Source organism: Gallinula chloropus (genome assembly GCF_964237585.1).
Source record: "Gallinula chloropus genome assembly, chromosome: 12".
NCBI lineage: Eukaryota > Metazoa > Chordata > Aves > Gruiformes > Rallidae > Gallinula > Gallinula chloropus.
Window position 1 is genome coordinate 22,641,092 of NC_140097.1, and position 19,114 is coordinate 22,660,205.

The following is a 19,114-nucleotide window of genomic DNA, read 5'->3' on the forward strand; positions in this document are numbered from 1 at the left end:
GCCAGTCTCTACCCTTTTAACAAGCTGATTCCCCTCCTGTTCCTCTGCTCCCTTCAGGGACTGGAAGGCTGCAATGAGGTCCCCCCACAGCCTTCTCTTCTCCAGGCTGAACCAGCCCAGCTCCCTCAGCCTCTCTCCATAGGGGAGCTGCTCCAGCCCTCTGATCATCTCTGTGGCTCCTCTGACCCCTCTCCAACAGCCCCACATCTTTCTTGTCCTGGGGCCTCAGCTCTGGACACAGGACTCCAGCTGGGGAGGGCAGAGCAGAGAGGGACAATCCCCTCCCTGTCCCTGCTGCTACCCCTCTGCTGATGGAGCCCAGGGTGCCTTTGGCCTTCCAAGGCCAATTCCTGCAAGGGGAGGTTCCTCCCAGGGAGATTTGGATTGGATACTGGGACAATGTCTTTGCTGGAATGGCTGTTGGTCACTGGAACAGGCTGCCCAGGGCCACCCTTGGAGGTGTTCCAGAGCTGGGTAGCTGTGATGCTTAAGGACAGGGGTAGTGTGGACTTGATACTAAAAATCTTTTCCAGCCAGACCTGGTGTATGACTCTGTGCTGGAGGAAGCACACAGCCTCCCAGGACAGCCTCAATCCTTACCTAGCAGTGTGCTGAGCCAAGCCAGAGGGCAGCTCTGGCTCCAGCACAACTCCTGAGGCTGCTCTGGTGTTGCAGGTGGACACAGCTGTGGCTGAGGAAACCAGAGCAGCTGTGCAGGCTGAGGAGATGAAGGCCAAAGCCAAAGCTCAGGCAGCCCAAGCCATTGCAGATGATGCTCAGAAGGACCTGGCTGAAGCCCTCCCAGCCCTGGATGCTGCTCTTGCCAGCCTGAGGAACCTCAACAAGAGTGATGTTACAGAGGTAAGTGGGTGGAGGATGAGGGTGAAAGAGCTGGGCCTGGTCCTGGGCAGCCTCTCCCTGTGCCACAGTTCCCCTGCTATAGGTTTGCAGCATGGCCAGGCCTCTCTGGCATCTCCATCTGCCTCCCTGGGCCCCCAGGCTGGATGGCTGCCCATGCAGCCTCTCAGCTTCAGCAGCAAAGAGCTTTGAGGGGCCCAGAGGCAGCAGCTGGCCCTTGGGGGGTTCCAGCTTGTACTGGGGGGCACTGAGGAGGGGTCAGCCCATGGTGCCTGTCCATGGGGGTAGGCAGCCCCCCCCAACACACACACAGCACATGCTCAGGCCCAGCAGGCTCTTTTGAAGGGGGATCCACCACAGGTGGAGGAGAGGAAGAGGCAGAGGGTAGTGGGCTGACTGCAAGGTGTGCAGGCTTGAAACAGGAGCAGCAGAGAACAGAGGGGGTGTCCCAGCCCCCAGCCCAGAGAGCCATCTCAGCAAGTACAAGCTTCCCCCCCACACCACCCCCAGGTGGGGTTCTGTAGAGGAAGGACAGGCATATTGCTCAATTAGAGACCTTTTTATTCCACACAGGACACCCACCTCCTTCCCCCAGAGGGTGGGGGAGGACACAGTGTCAGGGCCCTTGCTCCCCTCCTCTCAGTGAGCTGGCATGAGAAGCCTCCTCTCCACACAGGGCTTCCAAAATGCCTCTGCTCCTCACAAGTCATCTAACCCCCCCACCAAGCTGCAGGGAGCTGCTTTTAAAGAGGAGAAGGCTCCCTGCTGCTCTGAAGCCCAGCTGCTGGGCCATGACCTGGGTAACCTGCCCCTGAAGCCAGGGCCACAGGAGCTCTCTCACAACCCAGGAGTAACAACCAGCCCATCCCAAGGAAGACAGCAGTCCTGAGGGAGGGAGCAGGCATCCCTGTGAGCTACTCCTTCACATAGGGCAGCCTCTTGGAGAAAGGTGATGCCCCCTTCTCCAGCTGTTCCACCATCTCTCTCAGCCGCTCCTCGTTGCAGTAATAGTACACGTAGAGGTTGTGCTCTGCCTGCAGGATGGGGTTCTTCAGAGACTCATGCTTCACCTTCAGGTCCTTCAGGAGCTCTGTCAGCATTTCAGAGAGCTGCTCTTCCATGGTCATCAGCTGCTGTATCTCCTCTGTGACCTCCTGAGGGGCAGAGCACAAACACACGTGAACATCCCAACCTGTGGAACAGTTCAGCCCACCAGAAACTACCCAGCTGGCTCTGGCTCCAAACTCCTCCAGTCCAAGGAGCAGAGGCAGCTCACTGGGTCCCCTTGGCACCCCAATCCCTGTGTTTCACAGCACAGGTGAGGCACAGAGAGAAGCCCCCATGTCCCTCAGCCCATCACTGCCTTGCTGGAGGGTTCCTGGGACAAGGCAAGGATGGGCCCAGCTTCCTCTGGGGGCTGAAAGGCAGCAAGTTCCCCCCCCACCCTGCACCCAGGGAGGGTGACACAGAGCCACCCACATCCCCCCTGCACCCAGGGGGATGACACAGAGCCCCTCAGCTGGGCCTGGTGGAGCTGGAGTGCTTGCTTACCAGAGAGGAGAGCTGCAACTGGTTGGAGCTGTTGTACAGCAGCTGGTAGAGCACCTTTGTGGAGGACTCCAGCTCAGAGAGCTGGGGCACAGGAGCTGCCAGCTGTGCTTCCAGCACCTTCTGGGCCTCAACCAGCTGCGAGCACTGGGCTGCTATGGTCTTATAGTTAAGTGAGATTGGCTTCTGACGCTGCCCCATCAGCATGTCCCAGAGCCTGCAAGAGGGAACAGCCAACCAGAGGGGTGAGCAGTGTGCCAGCACTGAGGAACAGGGCTCAGGGGACAATGGGCACCTGTGGGACTAGGGTGCAAACAGCTGTGGGACAGCAATAGCTCCTGGTGAGCAGCCTGTGTCTCAGAGAGCTGGGAAGAGCACCATGAAGGGCCAGGCTGGCTCAAGAGCCAGTCAGGGACTCCCTGATGACAGGCACCAGCTACTCCAGAGCTGTGCAGGGAGGACTAAGAAGCCCATGTCAGCACAGGACACTCAACCAAAGCAAGCTCTTGCCCCAAGCAATTTGTTCTTCTTCCAGCCCAACTCCCAACCCAAGTGGCTGAAGACTTGCACCTACACTCTCCCCCTTTGCATCCCAGGAAAGCCTCTGTTCTCCATACTCATTCCCTTCTCTAAGCCCATGCTTTGCTGCATCAGCCCCAGCCAGCCAGGAAGGAGCAGATACCATCTTCTGGGGAATTTCACACCACCATGAAGTGGCAGGAGAGTGCTGCAAGGCTGCCTGGTAGCTCAGGTCTGCTGCCTGTCCCCATTCCCATTCCACCTCCTCCACATCCAGGTTGTTGCTCATGCACACACAGGCCCTTACCGTAGAGCAGAGGGGTCTCTGGAGGCTAACCACGTGTTCAGACAACCCTTCTGGGAGGAGCTGGCATCTTGCAAGTATTTCTGCTGCTGCTGGAGCTTGGTTTGAGCTTCCCTCAGGGAAGTTGCCATCCCCTTCAGGGAAGCAGCCTTCTGGTCCATCTCCTTCCTCTCCTGGGTCAGCAGGAGCTCCAGCAGATCCAGTCGGCTGTGCTGGTTCAGCAGGCAGGCAGCTGCCTCCTCCTGCTGCCTGGCAAGGTGCTGCAGCTGGGCAGCATCCAGGCTGAGCTGCCTCTGCAGGACAGGCAGGCAGAAGAGTTGGGCCTCTGCCTTTAGCAGGGGTGGGAGTTGGTGGGCCAGGGTCTCTGCGAGGTGGTGGCACAGGACATCAAGCTCCTTCTGAAGGATGCCAGCCTCATGCTGGAGCTCCACCTCCACCATGTGCTTGCCCAGGGTGAAGACAAGACAGACAGTGTCAGGGTGCACTGCTGGTGCTGCCTGGCCCTGGCCACCCCCTGCCTGTTCCCTCTTGAGCAGGGAGGGGGGTGGGGGCAGCCTGCAGCAGAGGCAGACCCTGCTGGAGGGGGAGGAAGAAAGGCCTTACCTGGTTCTCATCCAGAGTTTCCACAATCCTCTGTGCCCACTGCAGAGCAGCACTGTTGGCTTCCACTTTGGCTGCCATGAGGATGGCTTCCCTCTGGGCACAGATGTGTGCTGTCTGCAGTCGGCACAGCTCCTTACAGTAGCTGCCTCTGACCCCCTGTAGCTCATCTCCACTGGTCCTGAGGCTCTCCATGGCTTCCTGGCTGCCACCACCCACCTCTTCATCCCCCATGCTCAACCCCTCTCTGCCATGCCTCCCTTCTGCTTGCACCTCTGCCCTCAAGCCTTGGGCCAGGGCTCCCTGACTTGCTGGTGCCACCCCCTGTGGTGTCTCCCTGTGCTCTCGATCAGGAGCTCTTCTTCCTCCTGGTAGTGCCCAGTCTGAGCCCACCTGCATCCCAGCCTTTGCCTTCTGGCTGCTCTCTCCCTGTGCTCTTGCTCCCTGAGCATCTGGGGCCTGGACACTCCCCAGCTGGACCTGCTGGACGAGCTTCTTGGCCACCTCAGTGGCCTGTTGTTCTAGCTCCATGTAAGGGCTGAGATCCACCTCGCAGAGCAGCGCTGGCGCCCGGCCTTTCCCCGTGTTCCCACACCACTCAGCCAGCTGAGCTGCAGCCTTGCTGACCTGGCCCACGACAGTACTGGTTTGGAAAGCCTCCATTTCCAGGTCCCTCTGAGCCTCCATCAAGTCCTGCTTCATCACTTCCTCTTCCTCCTCCAAGTACCTCAGCTCCTGCTGCAGGTTGGCTGCCCAAACCTGCAGCTTGTTGTGCCGCCAGAGCTGACGGTCGCGATACTCCTCCAGCTCCTGCAGCTCTTGCTTCAGGGCATCCAGAGATGAACCCTCATCATCATCATCCAGCAGCATGCTTGGAAGCTGTGGGACCTGGCAGCATGTCTGCAGTGCTTGCTCAAGGGCATCACCTTCCAGGATGGGCTTGCCTGCAGCTAGCAGGGCATCGTAGGCTTCCACCTCAGCTGGGCTCAACACATTCTCCTTGCCCACTGTGCTGCAGAACCACTCAAGGAACTGCTTTGTCTGAGGGCAGTCATAGAGCCAGTCAAAGTCTTTGTCACAGAAGGCGTCTGCCTGGGGGTAAATCAGCCTCAGTGTTGCCATAAATTCTGCCCCTCTGTTGGCTGTGCCCAGTGGGAAGGTCTGGTTGCATCCCTGGCTGGACATGGCAAGGACGATCAGCACTAGAAGGGAGAAAACAGGAGTCACCCTAAGAGTCCTGACACTAGGAGCCATCTTCATGTGCTGCAGCAACACTCCTGGCTGCATGCTGGAGGAGAGACCCAAGCAGCCCCTCCAGAAGCACTGCAGAGCAGCTCCTGAGCTGCAGCATTGCTGTGGTGGGGTGCAGGACAAGCAGGGGTCCACAGAGCAAGGGAGAAAGCCTGCCCATGCCCCATGCAGCCAGGGCCACACAGAGCTAACCCCTTTGCTAAGGCAGCTCCAGCCTGCCAGACACACACCCCAGAGCAGCAGGGCAGGCTTTTCCAGGATACCTCTGGCCTTTGTGCCTGTGCATTGCATCCTCTAAGCCTGGTGTCCAACGGGCCAGCTGAGGAGGAGCACCCTATCTCTTGGAGACCCAGGCCAACCCACTGTCTCCACTTGGGGTTCTGCAGGTACGAGCGTTGCAGCGGCCTCCCCTGGGTGTGAAGATGGTGATTGAAGCAGTCTGCATCATGAAGGGAGTCAAGCCCAAACGGGTGGCAGGAGAGAAGCTGGGCACCAAGGTGGATGACTACTGGGAGCCTGGCAGAGGCCTTCTCCAGGACCCAGGGAGGTTCCTGGACAGCCTGCTGAAGTATGATAAGGTAAGGGGTGGCAGAGGGAGGCTGTGGCCAGGGCCCAGGTCTGGCTTTAGTGAAGCTCAGAGCCCTGTGTGACCTGCCCCTCAGCCCTGCAGTGCATGAGGATGCATTCAGCCTGGAGGTCCTCACCCTGTCTGGCAGCACCTGATGGCCTCGTGCAGCAGGACCCAGGCACACAGGTCCTCCTGTCTGTCCCCCTGCTCTTTCCATGCAGAAGGGCTGGATGGAAGCATTTTGGGAAGGGATTTGCCCTCCCACAGCCATGCCTCCCAGGCATCAACAGGATTCTTCTTGCTACAGTGCAATGCCTTGGCCACCCTGCCAAGTCCTGGGGTGGGCTGTGGGTGCAGGGTCAGCCCTTTGAGCCCCTCCTCAGCCGTCTCTAACATCACCAGCCACCTTTCTCCCCACCACTGCAGGACAACATTGCAGACAGCGTTATCAGTGCTATCCAGCCCTACATTGACAGTAAGGAGTTCCAGCCAGCTGCCATTGCCAAGGTCTCCAAAGCTTGCACCTCCATCTGCCAGTGGGTACGGGCCATGCACAAGTACCACTTCGTGGCCAAGGCTGTGGAGCCCAAGCGGGTAAGAGGTGGCATGACCAAGGTGCTCTGGGGGTTGGGGAACTTGTGCAGGAGCTGCTGGGAGTCCCCATGTTCTGCAGACCAAGCCTCACAACCCAGTAACATAGGAAGTTAGAAGAGATCAGCACAAAATATGCTGGGGCAACTGTGATACCTGGGTCAGTGCTGAGGGCGCTGCTCAGCAGGACACTGTGTGTTCCCACATGTTGCTGGTGCTCAGCCTTAGTCCTCTCCAAACTCAGCTATTTAGCATCATCTGGAGGAAAGCCAAGGAGCCTTTTGTCCCATTCAGGTGCCACCTCCTGAGCCTGTGGAGGCTGGCACTCTTTGGAGCTATGCAGAAACGCCCTCCTCACCCCCCACCTTTATTTCTGGGCTTGCACAACATCCCCCTGGAGCCAAACAGGTCAACCTTTGCCATACAGGGAAGGATCTCAGTACCAGCTGGTGTTTTGATGGAAAGCAGACTCTTGCTCCAAGGTCTCTGGCTTCTTGGGGAAGAGCCTGGCCACGTGCCCAGCATACCCACTGTTTCCCTGTGTATCTCCCCAGCGAGCCTGGCAGGAGGCAGAAGAGGACCTGCGTGCCACTCAGAAGGTCCTTGAGGAAGCTAAGGAACACCTGAGGGAGGTTGAAGGTGGCATTGCCATGCTGCAAGCCAAGCACAAGAGCTGCATTGCCAAGAAGGAGGAGCTGGAGGCAAAGTGTGAGCAGTGCCAGCAGAGACTGGGCCGTGCCAGCACGGTAAGGGACAGGATTGAGTTCTGCATGCCTACAGGGGACAGCCTGATTTCAGGTCAAGGAGCAGAGGGGTAAACACCTCACCTGCAGCTCATGACAGTCCCAGGGTGAAGCTCACAGATCTCAGCAGCACAGCAGGTCTGGGGAGTCTGGGCCAGCTGGGCACTGCTGTCCTGCTGTCACAACTGCCTCAGCCAGCAAGGAGTCTCCCAGAGAGCCCAGAGCCACCCAGTAACCCCAGGACTAAGTGCTGAACGCTGGGGACAGAACTCAGGATAGGGCTGGGTTCCCCAGAGAGCAGCGGGTCTGGGGCAGGCCGCAGAGCCGCTCTCACGTGTGTACCTTCTCCCCCAGCTCATAAACAGCTTGGCTGATGAGAAGGTGCGCTGGCAGAGCACTGCCCAGAGCCTGGAGTGCAAGCTCAGCAACATCACTGGGGACGTGCTGGTTGCAGCTGGTTTCGTGGCCTACCTGGGCCCCTTCACCGTGAGTGTGCGGCGCTCCCAGCGCGGGGCCCGCTGAGCTGCTCTGCCCTCCCAGCCCAGCCCGCTGGGAGAAGGGAACAGGGCAAAGGGGTGGAAGGTCTCCCCTGGATGTCTCTGTTGGGGGCAGAGGTGCTGTTGGAAGGGCACCAGGAGGGTGTAGGCGCTTGCAGCAGCTGGGTAACCCTTCTCTTGGCAGGGGCAGTACCGCGCCGCGCTGTGTGAGGAGTGGCTGGGGCTGCTGTCAGGCAACACCATTCCTCACAGCCAGGAGCCAAACCTCATCAGCACCCTGGGAGACCCTGTGCAGATCCGCTCCTGGCAGGCAAGTTGTAGGAAAAGCCAACGCTTCAGGCTGAAGGTGCCTCAGGCCAGGGCTTAAAACACCACTCACAGCTCACTGGGGTCACCCATGCCCAGGACAGACCGCTGCCCACACAGCCCAGTAACGCTGAGGGGCTGGAACCACTCCCAGGGCTCCTCACACAAGTGGGAGAGGAGCTGGCAACACCCAGGGCAGTGAGAACAGCGCTGAGAACCTCAGCCCAAACCCCCAAGGCTGCCCCTTGGCAAGCACCAGGTTTAGGGCCAAAGCCACAGCCTGTCCAAGCCCACCTCTGCCAGCCCCCCTCTGCCCCACGGCTCAGGGGCCGGGCAGGGCTGCAGCTCTGGGCTCAGCCACTGTCAGAGGTGCCCTCACCACCAGCCCCTGGCCAGCACACAGGGCCCACACTGGGGCAGGGCTGTGCCAGCCCTGCTGTGCCACCAGTGCTTCCCAGCAGCTTTTCCTGCCTGTTAGATTGCTGGGCTGCCCAACGACACCCTGTCAGTGGAGAACGGGGTGGTAACGCAGTTCTCCCGGCGCTGGACTCACTACATAGACCCCCAAGGACAAGCAAACAAGTGGATCAAGAACCTGGTAAGAGCTGGGGGGGGGAGGACACCCCCACCTGCCAGGACAAGGGAGCAGCTTTCTGTTAGCAGTTGTGTTGAGCAGCCTCAGGCATCAAGCTCCAGAGCTGCAAGCCCCAAGGCTGTCCTAGCCCAGCACCAGACAAGTTCCACACCCATTTTCATCCCAGTTAGACTTCTCTGCTTGAGGTAATTGGCACAAGGCAGGAGCAGGGACACCATAAGCAAGGCATCAGAGCCCTGCTCTGGCTCCTCACTGGTGTCCCAGGGAGCATACCCCCTCACCCCCACCCTGAAACACACAGAACAGCAGTAGCAACTCCCACAACAGTCTGAGAGCCCCCAGGACAAGGGGATCAGGGTAGCATTACCTGGCAGTTGACCACAGCCTCTGCTGCAGGATACTGGAGGCATAGACCACAGGTCCTCCTCTCACAGGAGAGGGCTGGGCACCCACTGCCCTTTTGAAGGCTCAGGTGGGAGGCTGGAGCAGCTGCTCCCGTTTTGCTCCCCGAGGCTTTTCCCACCCACCTGCTCTTACTCTGCAGGCAAACAAGCTGTGAGTTACCAGTGTGGGGCTCTGTAGGGCACTGAAGGATGTTCTGTATGTTGCCCTCTTCCTGCTGCCTTGCTGGACTGTCTCTGGTGCTTGGTGACTCAGGCTGAGCTCCCCAAAGTAGCCAAAAAAACATCTGAGCAAGGAAAACACACAGCTTCTGCTGCTCTGGAGAGTTAAATGAGCCCAGTGAGAGGTGTCCTGAGCCCCACCAGAGGGGGATGTGAAGGTGGGCAGGACACTGCAGGGACCCTGCCCTCTCCTGCTACCTTTCAGGAGAAGGCAAACAGCCTGGAGGTGGCCAAGCCCAGCGACCAGGACTTCCTCTGCAGCCTGGAAAACGCCATTACCTTTGGGAAGCCCTTCCTGCTGGAGAACGTGGGCGAGGAGCTGGACCCGGCCCTGGAGCCTGTGCTGCTGAAGCAGGTCCTGTGCCTCCCGCGGCGAGGGGGCGGCGGGGACCCGGCTGGGCTGTAGGGAGCACCTGGCCGGGGTGCAGCGGGGTCTGCTGGGCTTGTAGGTAGCTCTGGGCAGGAGCACTCCCGTGGGCACTGCCTGTGCTGTGCTTCCAGGCTTTGGCCCTTGGCTGGAGAGCTGTCAGGCAGAGAAGGACCTGGGGGTGTTGGGTGGCTGCAGGCTGAATATGAGCCAGCAGTGTGCCCAGGCGGCCAGGAAAGCCAACAGCACCCTGGCTTGTGTCAGGCACAGTGTGGCCAGTAGGTCTGGGGAGGGGATTGTGCCCCTGGACTGGGCACTGGTGAGGCTGCAGCTCGAGTGCTGGGTCCAGTTCTGGGCTCCTCACCATAAGAAGGACATTCAGGTCTTGGAGCGAGTCCAGAGAAGGGCAACCAGGCTGGGGAAGGGGCTGGAGGGCAAATCCTCTGAGGAGCAGCTGAGGGAGCTGGGGGTGTTGAGCCTGGAGAAGAGGAGGCTGAGGGGAGCCCTTCTCCCCACCTCCACTGCCCTGCCAGGAGGGTGCAGAGAGGTGGGCGATGGTCTCTTCAGCCAGGGGACAGGAGATGGGACAAGGGGCAATGGGCTCAAGCTGCCCCAGGGCAGGGTCAGAGCAGATGGGAGGGAAAAGTTCTTCCCTGGCAGAGTTGTGGGGCTGTGGCACAGGCTGCCCAGGGAGGGCCTGAGTCCCCTTCCCTGGGTGTGTTTAACAGAGAGGAGATGAGGTGCTCAGGGATGTGGGTCAGCACAGGACAGGGACAGTTGGACTTGATGGTCTTAAAGGTCTTTTCCAGCCTGGTGATGCTGTGAGGCTGTGGTTCTGTGCTGCACAGCCTGGTCTCCTGCCAGTGGTGTCTCTGCCTGGCACAGGGGGTACAGCTGCTCTGTGGGGTGCAGGCTGGCTGCAGAGCTCTGGGCTCTGTCTGGAGAGCCTTCAGGCTCTGCTCCTGCCACAGAGCCCAGGCCACAGTGGGACACCTTCCCTCAGGAGAGGCAGCTGTCCTGACCATCCTGTGTTCGTCCCACTCTGGTACAGACCTTCAGACAGCAAGGCAACACCGTGCTGAAGCTGGGGGACGTGGTGATCCCCTACCATGAGGATTTCAAGATGTACATCACCACCAGCCTGCCCAACCCTCACTACAGCCCCGAGGTCTCCACAAAGCTCACCATTATCAACTTCACCCTCTCACCCAGGTACCTGCTTCCCCCTCCCGTTGCCTGTGCCCAGCTGCAGCCCCCACAGCCCCAAACCCTCACCACCTCTTGGCTTTTGTCGTAGTGGCTTGGAAGACCAGCTGCTGGGAGAAGTGGTGGCTGCAGAGCGGCCTGACTTAGAAGCTGCTAGAAACCAGCTCATTGTTAGCAACGCTGAGATGCACCAGGAGCTGAAGAAGATCGAAGACCAGATCCTGTATCGGCTCAGCACTTCCGAAGGAAACCCCGTGGATGACTTAGAGCTCATCAAGGTGCTGGAGGCGTCCAAGCTGAAGGCAGGAGAGATCCAGGTCAGAAGGGAGGGTGCTCTCCTCCTACAGCTGCTGCCAGCACTGCACTAACCCTGGGATCTCCGTTGCCCCCAGGCCAAGGTGGAGGTGGCAGAGCAGACGGAGAAGGACATCAACACGACCCGCCTGCAGTACGCGCCCGTGGCTGTCCGCTCGCAGATCCTCTACTTCTGTGTCTCAGACCTGTGTGCTGTGGACCCCATGTACCAGTACTCCCTGGAGTGGTTCCTCAGCATCTTCCTGGCGGGGATCCGGGACTCGGAGAGAGCAGGTAGGTGCCTGCCTGGAGCAGCCCCTCCAATCCTTCCTCTTCCTTGCTCTGAGGTCTTGGGCTGGTGGCAGCAGAAGCCAGGATGGCTGCAGAGCCACGGGATGCTTGGACTGGCTCAGAGTGATGCCCAGAGCTGCCCACAGACAGACTGTAGCCGGTGCTCCGGGCTCAGCCTGGCTGTACTCAGGCAGGAGGGGTGTTAGTGCCAGGGCACAGGCAAAGCACCTGCTGCCCAGGAACGGCCTGGCTCCACTTCTTGCTGTGCCACCTCCACGCTGGGTCCCAGCTGCTGCCAGGCTGGGGGCAGCTTCACACCCCCCACACACCCCTGCAGCGTGCGCGCGCCAGGACGCAGGTGCTGGGGCGCATGGTGGGTCCTCCCCGCTGCCGGGGCGCATGGTGGGTCCTCCCCGCTGCCGGGGCTGGGGGTTCTCCTTCACGTGGGGGGTCTCTCAGCCCCGTCCTGTCACAGGGTTTGGGTGCCAGGTCCGTTCTCCCAGGCGGGGTGCAGGTGTGCACTGTGGGAAACACCCACCCCCCACACCCCACGGTGGCGTCACCCCATCACCTTCGGCTGATGGGTGCCCTTTTTCCAGACGCCCTGAAGGACCGTGTGATGAACATCAGCAACTACATCACCTTCAGCCTGTACAGCAGCGTGTGCCGCAGCCTCTTCGAGAGGCACAAGCTGATGTTTGCCTTCCTGCTCTGCGCCCGGATCCTCATGAACGAGGGGCGGATCGATCTGGTGAGCGAGGCCCCTCGATGGGATCCCCTCAGAGCAACTCCTGCCCTTGGAGAGCGTGCTGGGGTGGCAAAAGAGCCTTGTTCCCTGGGGCTGGGGGTGGGCTGGCAGGGGAACCCCGGGAACCCTGGGCCTCTCTCTTCACTTGGATCCCAGAGCTTCCCCCTGTCCCCGTGTGGAGCTGCCAAGCCTGAACCTCCTGCAGCTGCTGCGAAGGTTGGTGAGCACAGAGGGAGCAGGCAGGGACTAGAAGGCAGGAAAGAGCTCATGGTGATGTTGATCTCACCAGACTCTCCAGTTCATGTACTCCACACATGCACCTTGGCAAGAGAGGCAGCCAGCAGGTTCCCACAGGATTCTACTCGGATACAGCACGCCCTGGGTGCCTGGGGCCTGGGCAGGCTGTAATCCATCACCTCATCCTGTCCCCTTCCCAGGAGGAGTGGCGGTACCTGCTCTCAGGAGGGGCTGTGAAGGAGATGCAGGAGAACCCAGCTCCTGCCTGGCTGAACGAGAGAGCGTGGGGAGACATCCTGGCCTTGAGCACCCTGCAGAACTTCTCCGGCTTTGCCAATGATTTCGTGGCCAACTTAGCAGGGTTCAGGGCCATTTTTGACAGCCCCAAGCCTCACAGGCAAGTCCTCCCCTGCTCCCTTGGCTTAGCTGTGCCACACCTGGCAGGTGGTGGCACCTGAGGGGCTGGCACAGTCCCGGTGCTGGCTCTGCTCCCAGCCAGCGCCTTGCCACGTGGCATCACCATGTCACCCACATTGCTCACACGAGGCAGAGCCACTTCCCCCCAGCTCTGGCTTCTCTGCTCATGGTTCCAGAGCTGGAGACAACAGCCTCAGCCCAGTGGCTACTTGTAGGTGACATGGGTGCCCCTTGAAGAGCTGCACGGACTGGCACGTCCCCATGAAACGTGCCTCATTGCTTTGCAGGGAGCCCCTGCCTGGGAAGTGGGAGGCTGAGCTTGATGCCTTCCAGAGGCTGCTGGTTCTGCGGTGTCTGCGAGGAGACAAGATCCCCAACGCCATGCAGGACTTCGTGGCCCTCAACCTGGATCCACGCTTCGTCGAGCCGCAGGCGAGCAGCCAGGAGGCAGCATTGGGGAGGCGGGGGCTGGGGTGGGGGCCTCGAGTCCCCCCCTTTGCTGCATGTGGGCTATCAGCATTCTCTGACTGCAGCAAGGGCAACACGCCTCAGACGTGGGGTGCCCTGCCCAGTGTCCACCAGTTAGACCCCACTGGGAGGGGGCAGGTGGCACAGGCTGAGGGAGGGGGTTGAATGCCAAGTGGGAAAGAGGGAGAGAGGTCCCTGCCCCGTCCCAGCGCTGCTGGAGGAGAGCTGTGCGGAACACACACACACCCAGGAGCGTGTGGTGCCTTGGGGAGGAGCTGGGGACCAGGCAGGGTGAGGAGTGGGGCCTCTGCAGCCCCTCTCCTCTGACCAGCGTTCTCTCTTGCAGACCACCGACCTCTCTGTCGTCTTCGGGGAGTCCAGTGCCACCCGGCCGCTGGTGTTCGTGCTGTCCCCAGGCACTGACCCCGCTGCCGAACTGTACAGGTTTGCTGAGGACATGAAGTTCTCCCAGAAACTCTCTGCCATTTCCCTGGGCCAAGGCCAGGTAAGCTGCCAGTGCCTGGCAGGAGCAGCCCTGTCCCAGTGCTCCCAGTGATCTCTCCTCGCTCCGTGTAGGTGAGACACCCTCACAGCATGGGGCAAACACCCTCCTGCCCCAGACAGCCTCCTGCTCAGTGCAGGACCCGGTTTGGGGCAGGGAGGGGGCTGCAGCAGTTGCTCCATGTTCCCCTCTGATCTCCCAGATCTACCCCCAGTTATTCCCCTCCCTCCTCCCTCCCTCCTTGTACATCAGAAGCTGTAAAAGGGCCTTTGCTGTGCCACCAGACAGCACCAGCAGGGTTGAGCTGTGGGGACGGAGCCAGGCTGTGGCTCTGGGAAGGGTCCTCCCACCCCTTCCACCAGCCCCTCGTGTGTCTCCTCAGGGCCCCCGTGCTGAAGCCATGATGCACAGTGCCATGGAGCAGGGCAGCTGGGTCTTCTTCCAGAACTGCCACCTGGCTCCCAGCTGGATGCCGTCGCTGGAGAGGCTCATCGCGGCCATCGAGCCCGGCAAGGTGAGTGGCTTTGCTGCCTGCTGGGAGGGTGACGGCCAGGAGGAGCCCAGGTCTGGTTCTGACCCATCCACAGGCACCCCGTGCAGCCAGAGGTGGGTGCAGGAGCAGCTGTAGTGCCCATGGCTGCAGCTCTGAGCACGTGCTGTCCCCTGATGCCCAGGTGCATGAGGACTTTCGCCTCTGGCTCACCAGCCTGCCGAGCACGCGCTTCCCCGTCTCCATCCTCCAGAATGGCTCCAAGATGACCATCGAGCCCCCCCGTGGGGTCAAGGCCAACCTGCTCAAGTCCTACCTTAGTTTCAGTGATGACTTCTTGAATTCTTGCCCCAAGGTGAGACTCAAGTCATGCTTCCTTCTGCTGCCTCCGAGCAGCTCCAAGCTGCCTCCAAGCTCCAGTGGGTGTTCCTCACCTGGATGTTGCTCCTCTCCAGGTCTTCCCTCCCTCTAGAGCTCCACATGCTAGAGAGGGGCTGGTGTGTTTCTCACAAGACCACATCTACTCCCTGATGAGCCAGTTAGAAGTTTCACTTAGAGAAAAAGAGGCAGCAGCATTATGGCATCCCCAGGACTCAGTCCTGGGGCCAGTTCTGTTCAATATACTTTATCTGTGACCTGGATGAAGGGGTTGAATGGTCCCTCAGTCACTTTGCAAGTGACACTAAACTGGGAGGAAGTGTCAATCTGCCTGGGGGTAGGGAGGCTCTTCAGAGGGATCTGACCAGGCTGGATCCATGGGATGAGGTTTAACAAGGCCAAGTGTAGAGCCCTGTGCTTGGGACAGAACAACCCTGAGCAGCACTACAGGCTGGGGCAGAGCAGCTGGAGAGCTGCTGGCAGAGTGTGGGGTGACTGTGACTGACCATGAGCCAGCAGTGTGGCCGGGTGGCCAGGAAAGCCAATGGCATCCTGGCTTGTATCAGATACAGTGTGGCCAGCAGATCTGGGGAGGGGATTGTGCCCCTGGACTGGGCACTGGTGAGGCTGCAGCTCGAGTGCTGGGTCCAGTTCTGGGCTCCTCACCATCAGAAGGACATGGAGGTCCTGGAGCAAGTCCAGAGAAGGGCAGCCAGGCTGGGGAAGGGGCTGGAGGGCAAATCCTCTGAGGAGCAGCTGAGGGAGCTGGGGGTGTTGAGCCTGGAGAAGAGGAGGCTGAGGGGAGACCTTCTCCCCACCTCCCCTGTCCTGCCAGGAGGGTGCAGAGAGGTGGGCAATGGTCTCTGCAGCCAGGGGACAGGAGATGGGACAAGGGGCAATGGGCTCAAGCTGTGCCAGGGCAGGGTCAGAGCAGATGGGAGGGAAAAGTTCTTCCCTGGCAGAGTTGTGGGGCTGTGGCACAGGCTGCCCAGGGAGGGGCTGAGTCACCTTCCCTGGGTGTGTTCAACAGAGGGGAGATGAGGTGCTCAGGGATGTGGGTCAGGACAGGAACAGTTGGACTTGATGGCCTTAAAGGGCTTTTCCACCCTGGTGGTTCCCTGGAGGGCTGGGTCAGACATGTGCAGCTCTCTGAGCAAGGGAGTGGGCCACAACCCTCCCCAGCGCAGCGCCCCGGCCCAGGCTTCCACCTCCCCAGGCTCAGGTTGGCACTGCTGAGCTGCCAGGTCCCAGCTGGAACTGACCCTCCTCCCAAGCTGAGCACCTCCTCTCCCTCCCTGCCCACAGGTCACAGAGTTTAAATCTCTGTTGCTCTCTCTCTGCTTCTTCCATGGGAACATGCTGGAGAGGAGGAAGTTTGGCCCTCTGGGCTTCAACATCCCCTACGAGTTCACAGACGGGGACCTGCGCATCTGCATCAGCCAGCTCAGGATGTTCCTGAGCGAGCACAAGGACATCCCCTACAAGGTGGGCACGGGAGCCGCCCGCCCGCCCCGCGCTGCGCAGGGCGCCGCTGGGCCCCTGGGGCGGCTCCCCGGGCAGCGCGGCTGGTGCCTTGCAGGTCCTGAAGTACACGGCTGGGGAGATCAACTACGGCGGGCGCGTGACGGACGACTGGGACAGGCGCTGCGTCACCAGCATCTTGGAGGATTTCTACAGGCCAGAGGTCCTCAGCCCTGAGTTTGCCTACTCGGAGTCGGGGATCTACAGGCAGATCAGCACCTCTTCGGACCTCAGCGTGAGCACTCCAGTAACTCACTGATCCCGGGGAGCACAGCAGGACAAGGGGAGTGGAGTAAAGCTAAAGGAGGGAAGGTTTAGGTTAGATATTAGGGGGAAGTTCTTTCCAGAGAGAGTGGTGAGGGGCTGGAACAGGCTGCCCAGAGAGGGGGTGGGTGCCCCATCCCTGGAAGTGTTCAAGGCCAGGTTGGCTGGGGCCCTGGGCAACCTTGTGTAGCTCCAGGCCTGGAGGTTGGTGTCCCTGCCTGTGGCAGGGGGTTGGAGCTCTGTGATCCTTTGGGTCCCTTCCAACCCAGACCAGTCTGGGATTCTATGATCTGCTCGTTCCTGAAGCATTTCCAGTTCCCTGGGGGAATAGGAGTCCCTAAGAACCTGGCAGTCTTCGGCTGCTTTCAGGAATCCACATCTGCTTCAAGCAGCAGGAGGAAAATCTGGTCCCTGTGCACAGGGGGGTGGCAGCTCCCACCAGCACTCCCAGCTGAAAGCTTTGTACTCCCAATCCTTGTGGTACCACGAGGAGCTCTGGGGGGCCGTGGCAGGAAGCTCGCTGCTGGGCTGCCCCTTCCAGAGCGGGTGTTTGCTTCACCCCGACGTGAGTTGAGCTCCCCAGCCAGACCCTGAACCACGGTTGGGGCCTCTGCTCGGCCACCAAACGTGTCTGTGAGGAGCTTCCCCCCTGCCCCGAGCCTCCCCAGCGCCCTGAGGCCTGTGGCAGCCGGTGTTATTTGGGGCACACAGACTGTCCCCAAGTCGGGGCTGCACGTTGGGCTTACTGGCTGTGACAGGAGACACAGAGCTGGGGGAAGGATGGTAAGGGATATCTCCCAGCTGAGCTGCTGGGTTTAGCTTAGCTAGCAGCCCTGGCTCAGGCACTTGTTTCACCCAGGCCCATGGCAGCCCCAAGAGGCTCCTTTGGCCTCACAGCCCATGTGGGTTCCCCTCCAGGGCTACCTCCAGTACATCAAGAGCCTGCCCCTCAACGACAGCCCGGAGCTCTTTGGGTTACACGACAACGCCGACATCACCTTCGCTCAGAACGAGACCTTTGCTCTGCTGGGGGCCATGGCACAGCTGCAGCCCAAGACCCTCGCCCTGGGAGGCCGCAGCAGGGAAGAGGTGGGTGTCCTGATGCCCTCGGGGTTCCATCAGCCACTGCCTGGCCCTGGCAGCGAGCGCAGACACCAGCTGTGTGCTGGGTCCAGCCGTGGCGCTGCCATCCCAGCGCTGGCCCTTCTCAGCAGGATGCTCACCCAGCACTCACTGTCTCCTTCCAGGTGGTGGAGGAGACGGCTGAGGCCGTCCTGGCCAAGCTGCCGGCACCCATGAACCTGCAGGAAGTGACCCACAAGTACCCGCTGCTCTACGAGGAGTCCATGAACACGGTGCTGGTGCAGGAGGTGATCAGGTAGAGCAGCTCTGTGCTCACAGCTGGGGGCAGTACGCAGCACCCACTGTGGATGGTGTCGTGGTGACCACTGCTGGGGTTTGCCAGGGCAGGGATGGTTTAACTGTCACTGCAAAGGACTGGGATGGAAGCAGCACAATGGCCCAGGAAGGGACCAGGGGAAGGGGCTGTTGCCACAGTGATCACAATTCTCTTTTCATTTCTCTGGACATCAAATGAACTGGTTTCACCACCTTCTGCTACCGAGGTGGCGGTTGCCTCTGGAAGACAGTTATGGATCAGATACTCATTGTGCTGCAAGAACAGAGAACAAGCTGCCTTGCAGGATCACGTCCTGGGCCACCTGGTCTTTGGAAGAGCAGAGGGGCAGCCCCTGCTCCCACCCACCCACAGGGACTGACCTGTGGCTCCTGCTACCCTCAGCAGTCTGGGGCTGGGGGGGCAGCCCTGAGACCCTGTCACAGGGGACTGGGGGTTACGTGGAGGCGCGTCGCTCGCTGCGCAGGGATCCAGCTTCTCTCTGCCCAGACACAGGTGATGCACTGAGCTACACCGCCCCCTCTGCTCCTCCTCTGTAGGTACAACAAGCTCCTGGAGGTGGTTGCTCAGACGCTGAAGGACTTGCTGAAAGCTCTCCGGGGCCTGGTCGTGATGTCCTCCCAGCTGGAGCTGATGGCCAGCAGCTTGTACAACCACAGGGTCCCTGAGCTGTGGAACGCCAAGGTACGTGCCCCAGCCAGCCCAGCTGCCTGCGGGCGCTTGCCCGGACCAGGAGCGGGGCTGCCTCACCTGGAGCTGGCTCTCACTGCCCTGGCCTGATGCCTCCTACCCAGTGCAGCCTGGGGTTGTTCCCAGCACCTGGCTGGCTGGATGCCGGGGCTCTGGGCAGCTCAGCAGCTGGGGCACAGGGCATCCCTGCACGTCCTTTGACACCCTCTGTGGTGGGTGCCCACAGGCCTACCCGTCGCTGAAGCCCTTGGCGTCCTGGGTGAACGACTTGGTGCAGCGGATCGAGTTCTTGCAGAAATGGATCAGCCAGGGGATCCCCTCCGTGTTCTGGATCAGCGGGTTCTTCTTCCCCCAGGCCTTCCTCACTGGGACCCTGCAGAACTTTGCCAGGAAGTCCCTCATCTCCATCGACACCATCTCATTTAGCTTCAAGGTCAGTGGGTTCACCAGTCATGGGCGGGGAGCTGGGCTCCTTCTGGAATCTGCTGCCAGAAGACCCAAAGGCAGCAGTTCCAACTCTGACCTGCCCAAGGGGTGAAACCAGGGGCTGCCCACAACCCCCATCATCCCCTCTGTGCTTAGCGACACCCACCCAGGCTGCCAGACACCTCTGCAAGGCAAGGAGCCCTCTCCACACCCCCACCCATCCCTCTCCACAGCTTTTCCCCAGGCTGCCCCAGAGCCCCATTGGTGGAAGGTGCCAGAAAGCCCATGGCAGCCCAGCTGGGTGCTGGGCCAGGCTCTCTAGGGCAGCGCTGACCTAGCGAGGCGCAGTTTCGGGGTGTCCCTGGGGCCGTGCCTCCGGGGACACGTGTTGCCCT

The 19,114-nt window shown here is 60.6% G+C and overlaps 2 protein-coding genes across 2 annotated transcripts in view; one reads left to right on the forward strand and one right to left on the reverse strand.

The window, feature by feature from the left end:
* The window catches only part of DNAH1 (dynein axonemal heavy chain 1), a gene marked incomplete at its 5' end in the record, with an annotated part of 81,988 nt that overhangs the window by 61,993 nt on the left and 881 nt on the right, over nt 1-19,114 (forward strand). The window contains 23 exon segments of the mRNA XM_084269502.1: nt 676-861; nt 5,467-5,658; nt 6,075-6,242; nt 6,794-6,985; nt 7,337-7,468; nt 7,664-7,789; nt 8,264-8,383; nt 9,209-9,358; nt 10,422-10,582; nt 10,668-10,893; nt 10,969-11,164; nt 11,761-11,912; nt 12,347-12,547; nt 12,855-12,995; nt 13,378-13,536; nt 13,916-14,047; nt 14,208-14,378; nt 15,707-15,886; nt 15,981-16,157; nt 17,105-17,275; nt 17,434-17,564; nt 18,143-18,287; nt 18,520-18,726. Coding sequence (XP_084125628.1) covers nt 676-861; nt 5,467-5,658; nt 6,075-6,242; nt 6,794-6,985; nt 7,337-7,468; nt 7,664-7,789; nt 8,264-8,383; nt 9,209-9,358; nt 10,422-10,582; nt 10,668-10,893; nt 10,969-11,164; nt 11,761-11,912; nt 12,347-12,547; nt 12,855-12,995; nt 13,378-13,536; nt 13,916-14,047; nt 14,208-14,378; nt 15,707-15,886; nt 15,981-16,157; nt 17,105-17,275; nt 17,434-17,564; nt 18,143-18,287; nt 18,520-18,726 — 3,816 coding nt within the window.
* On the reverse strand, nt 1,773-5,116 carry LOC311196041 (HAUS augmin-like complex subunit 3; the record flags this gene model as incomplete). Its single annotated transcript, XM_084269535.1, has 4 exons — nt 1,773-2,012; nt 2,410-2,623; nt 3,233-3,672; nt 3,833-5,116. 4 exons carry the CDS (start codon nt 5,114-5,116, stop codon nt 1,773-1,775), a joined length of 2,178 nt encoding a protein of 725 aa, XP_084125661.1.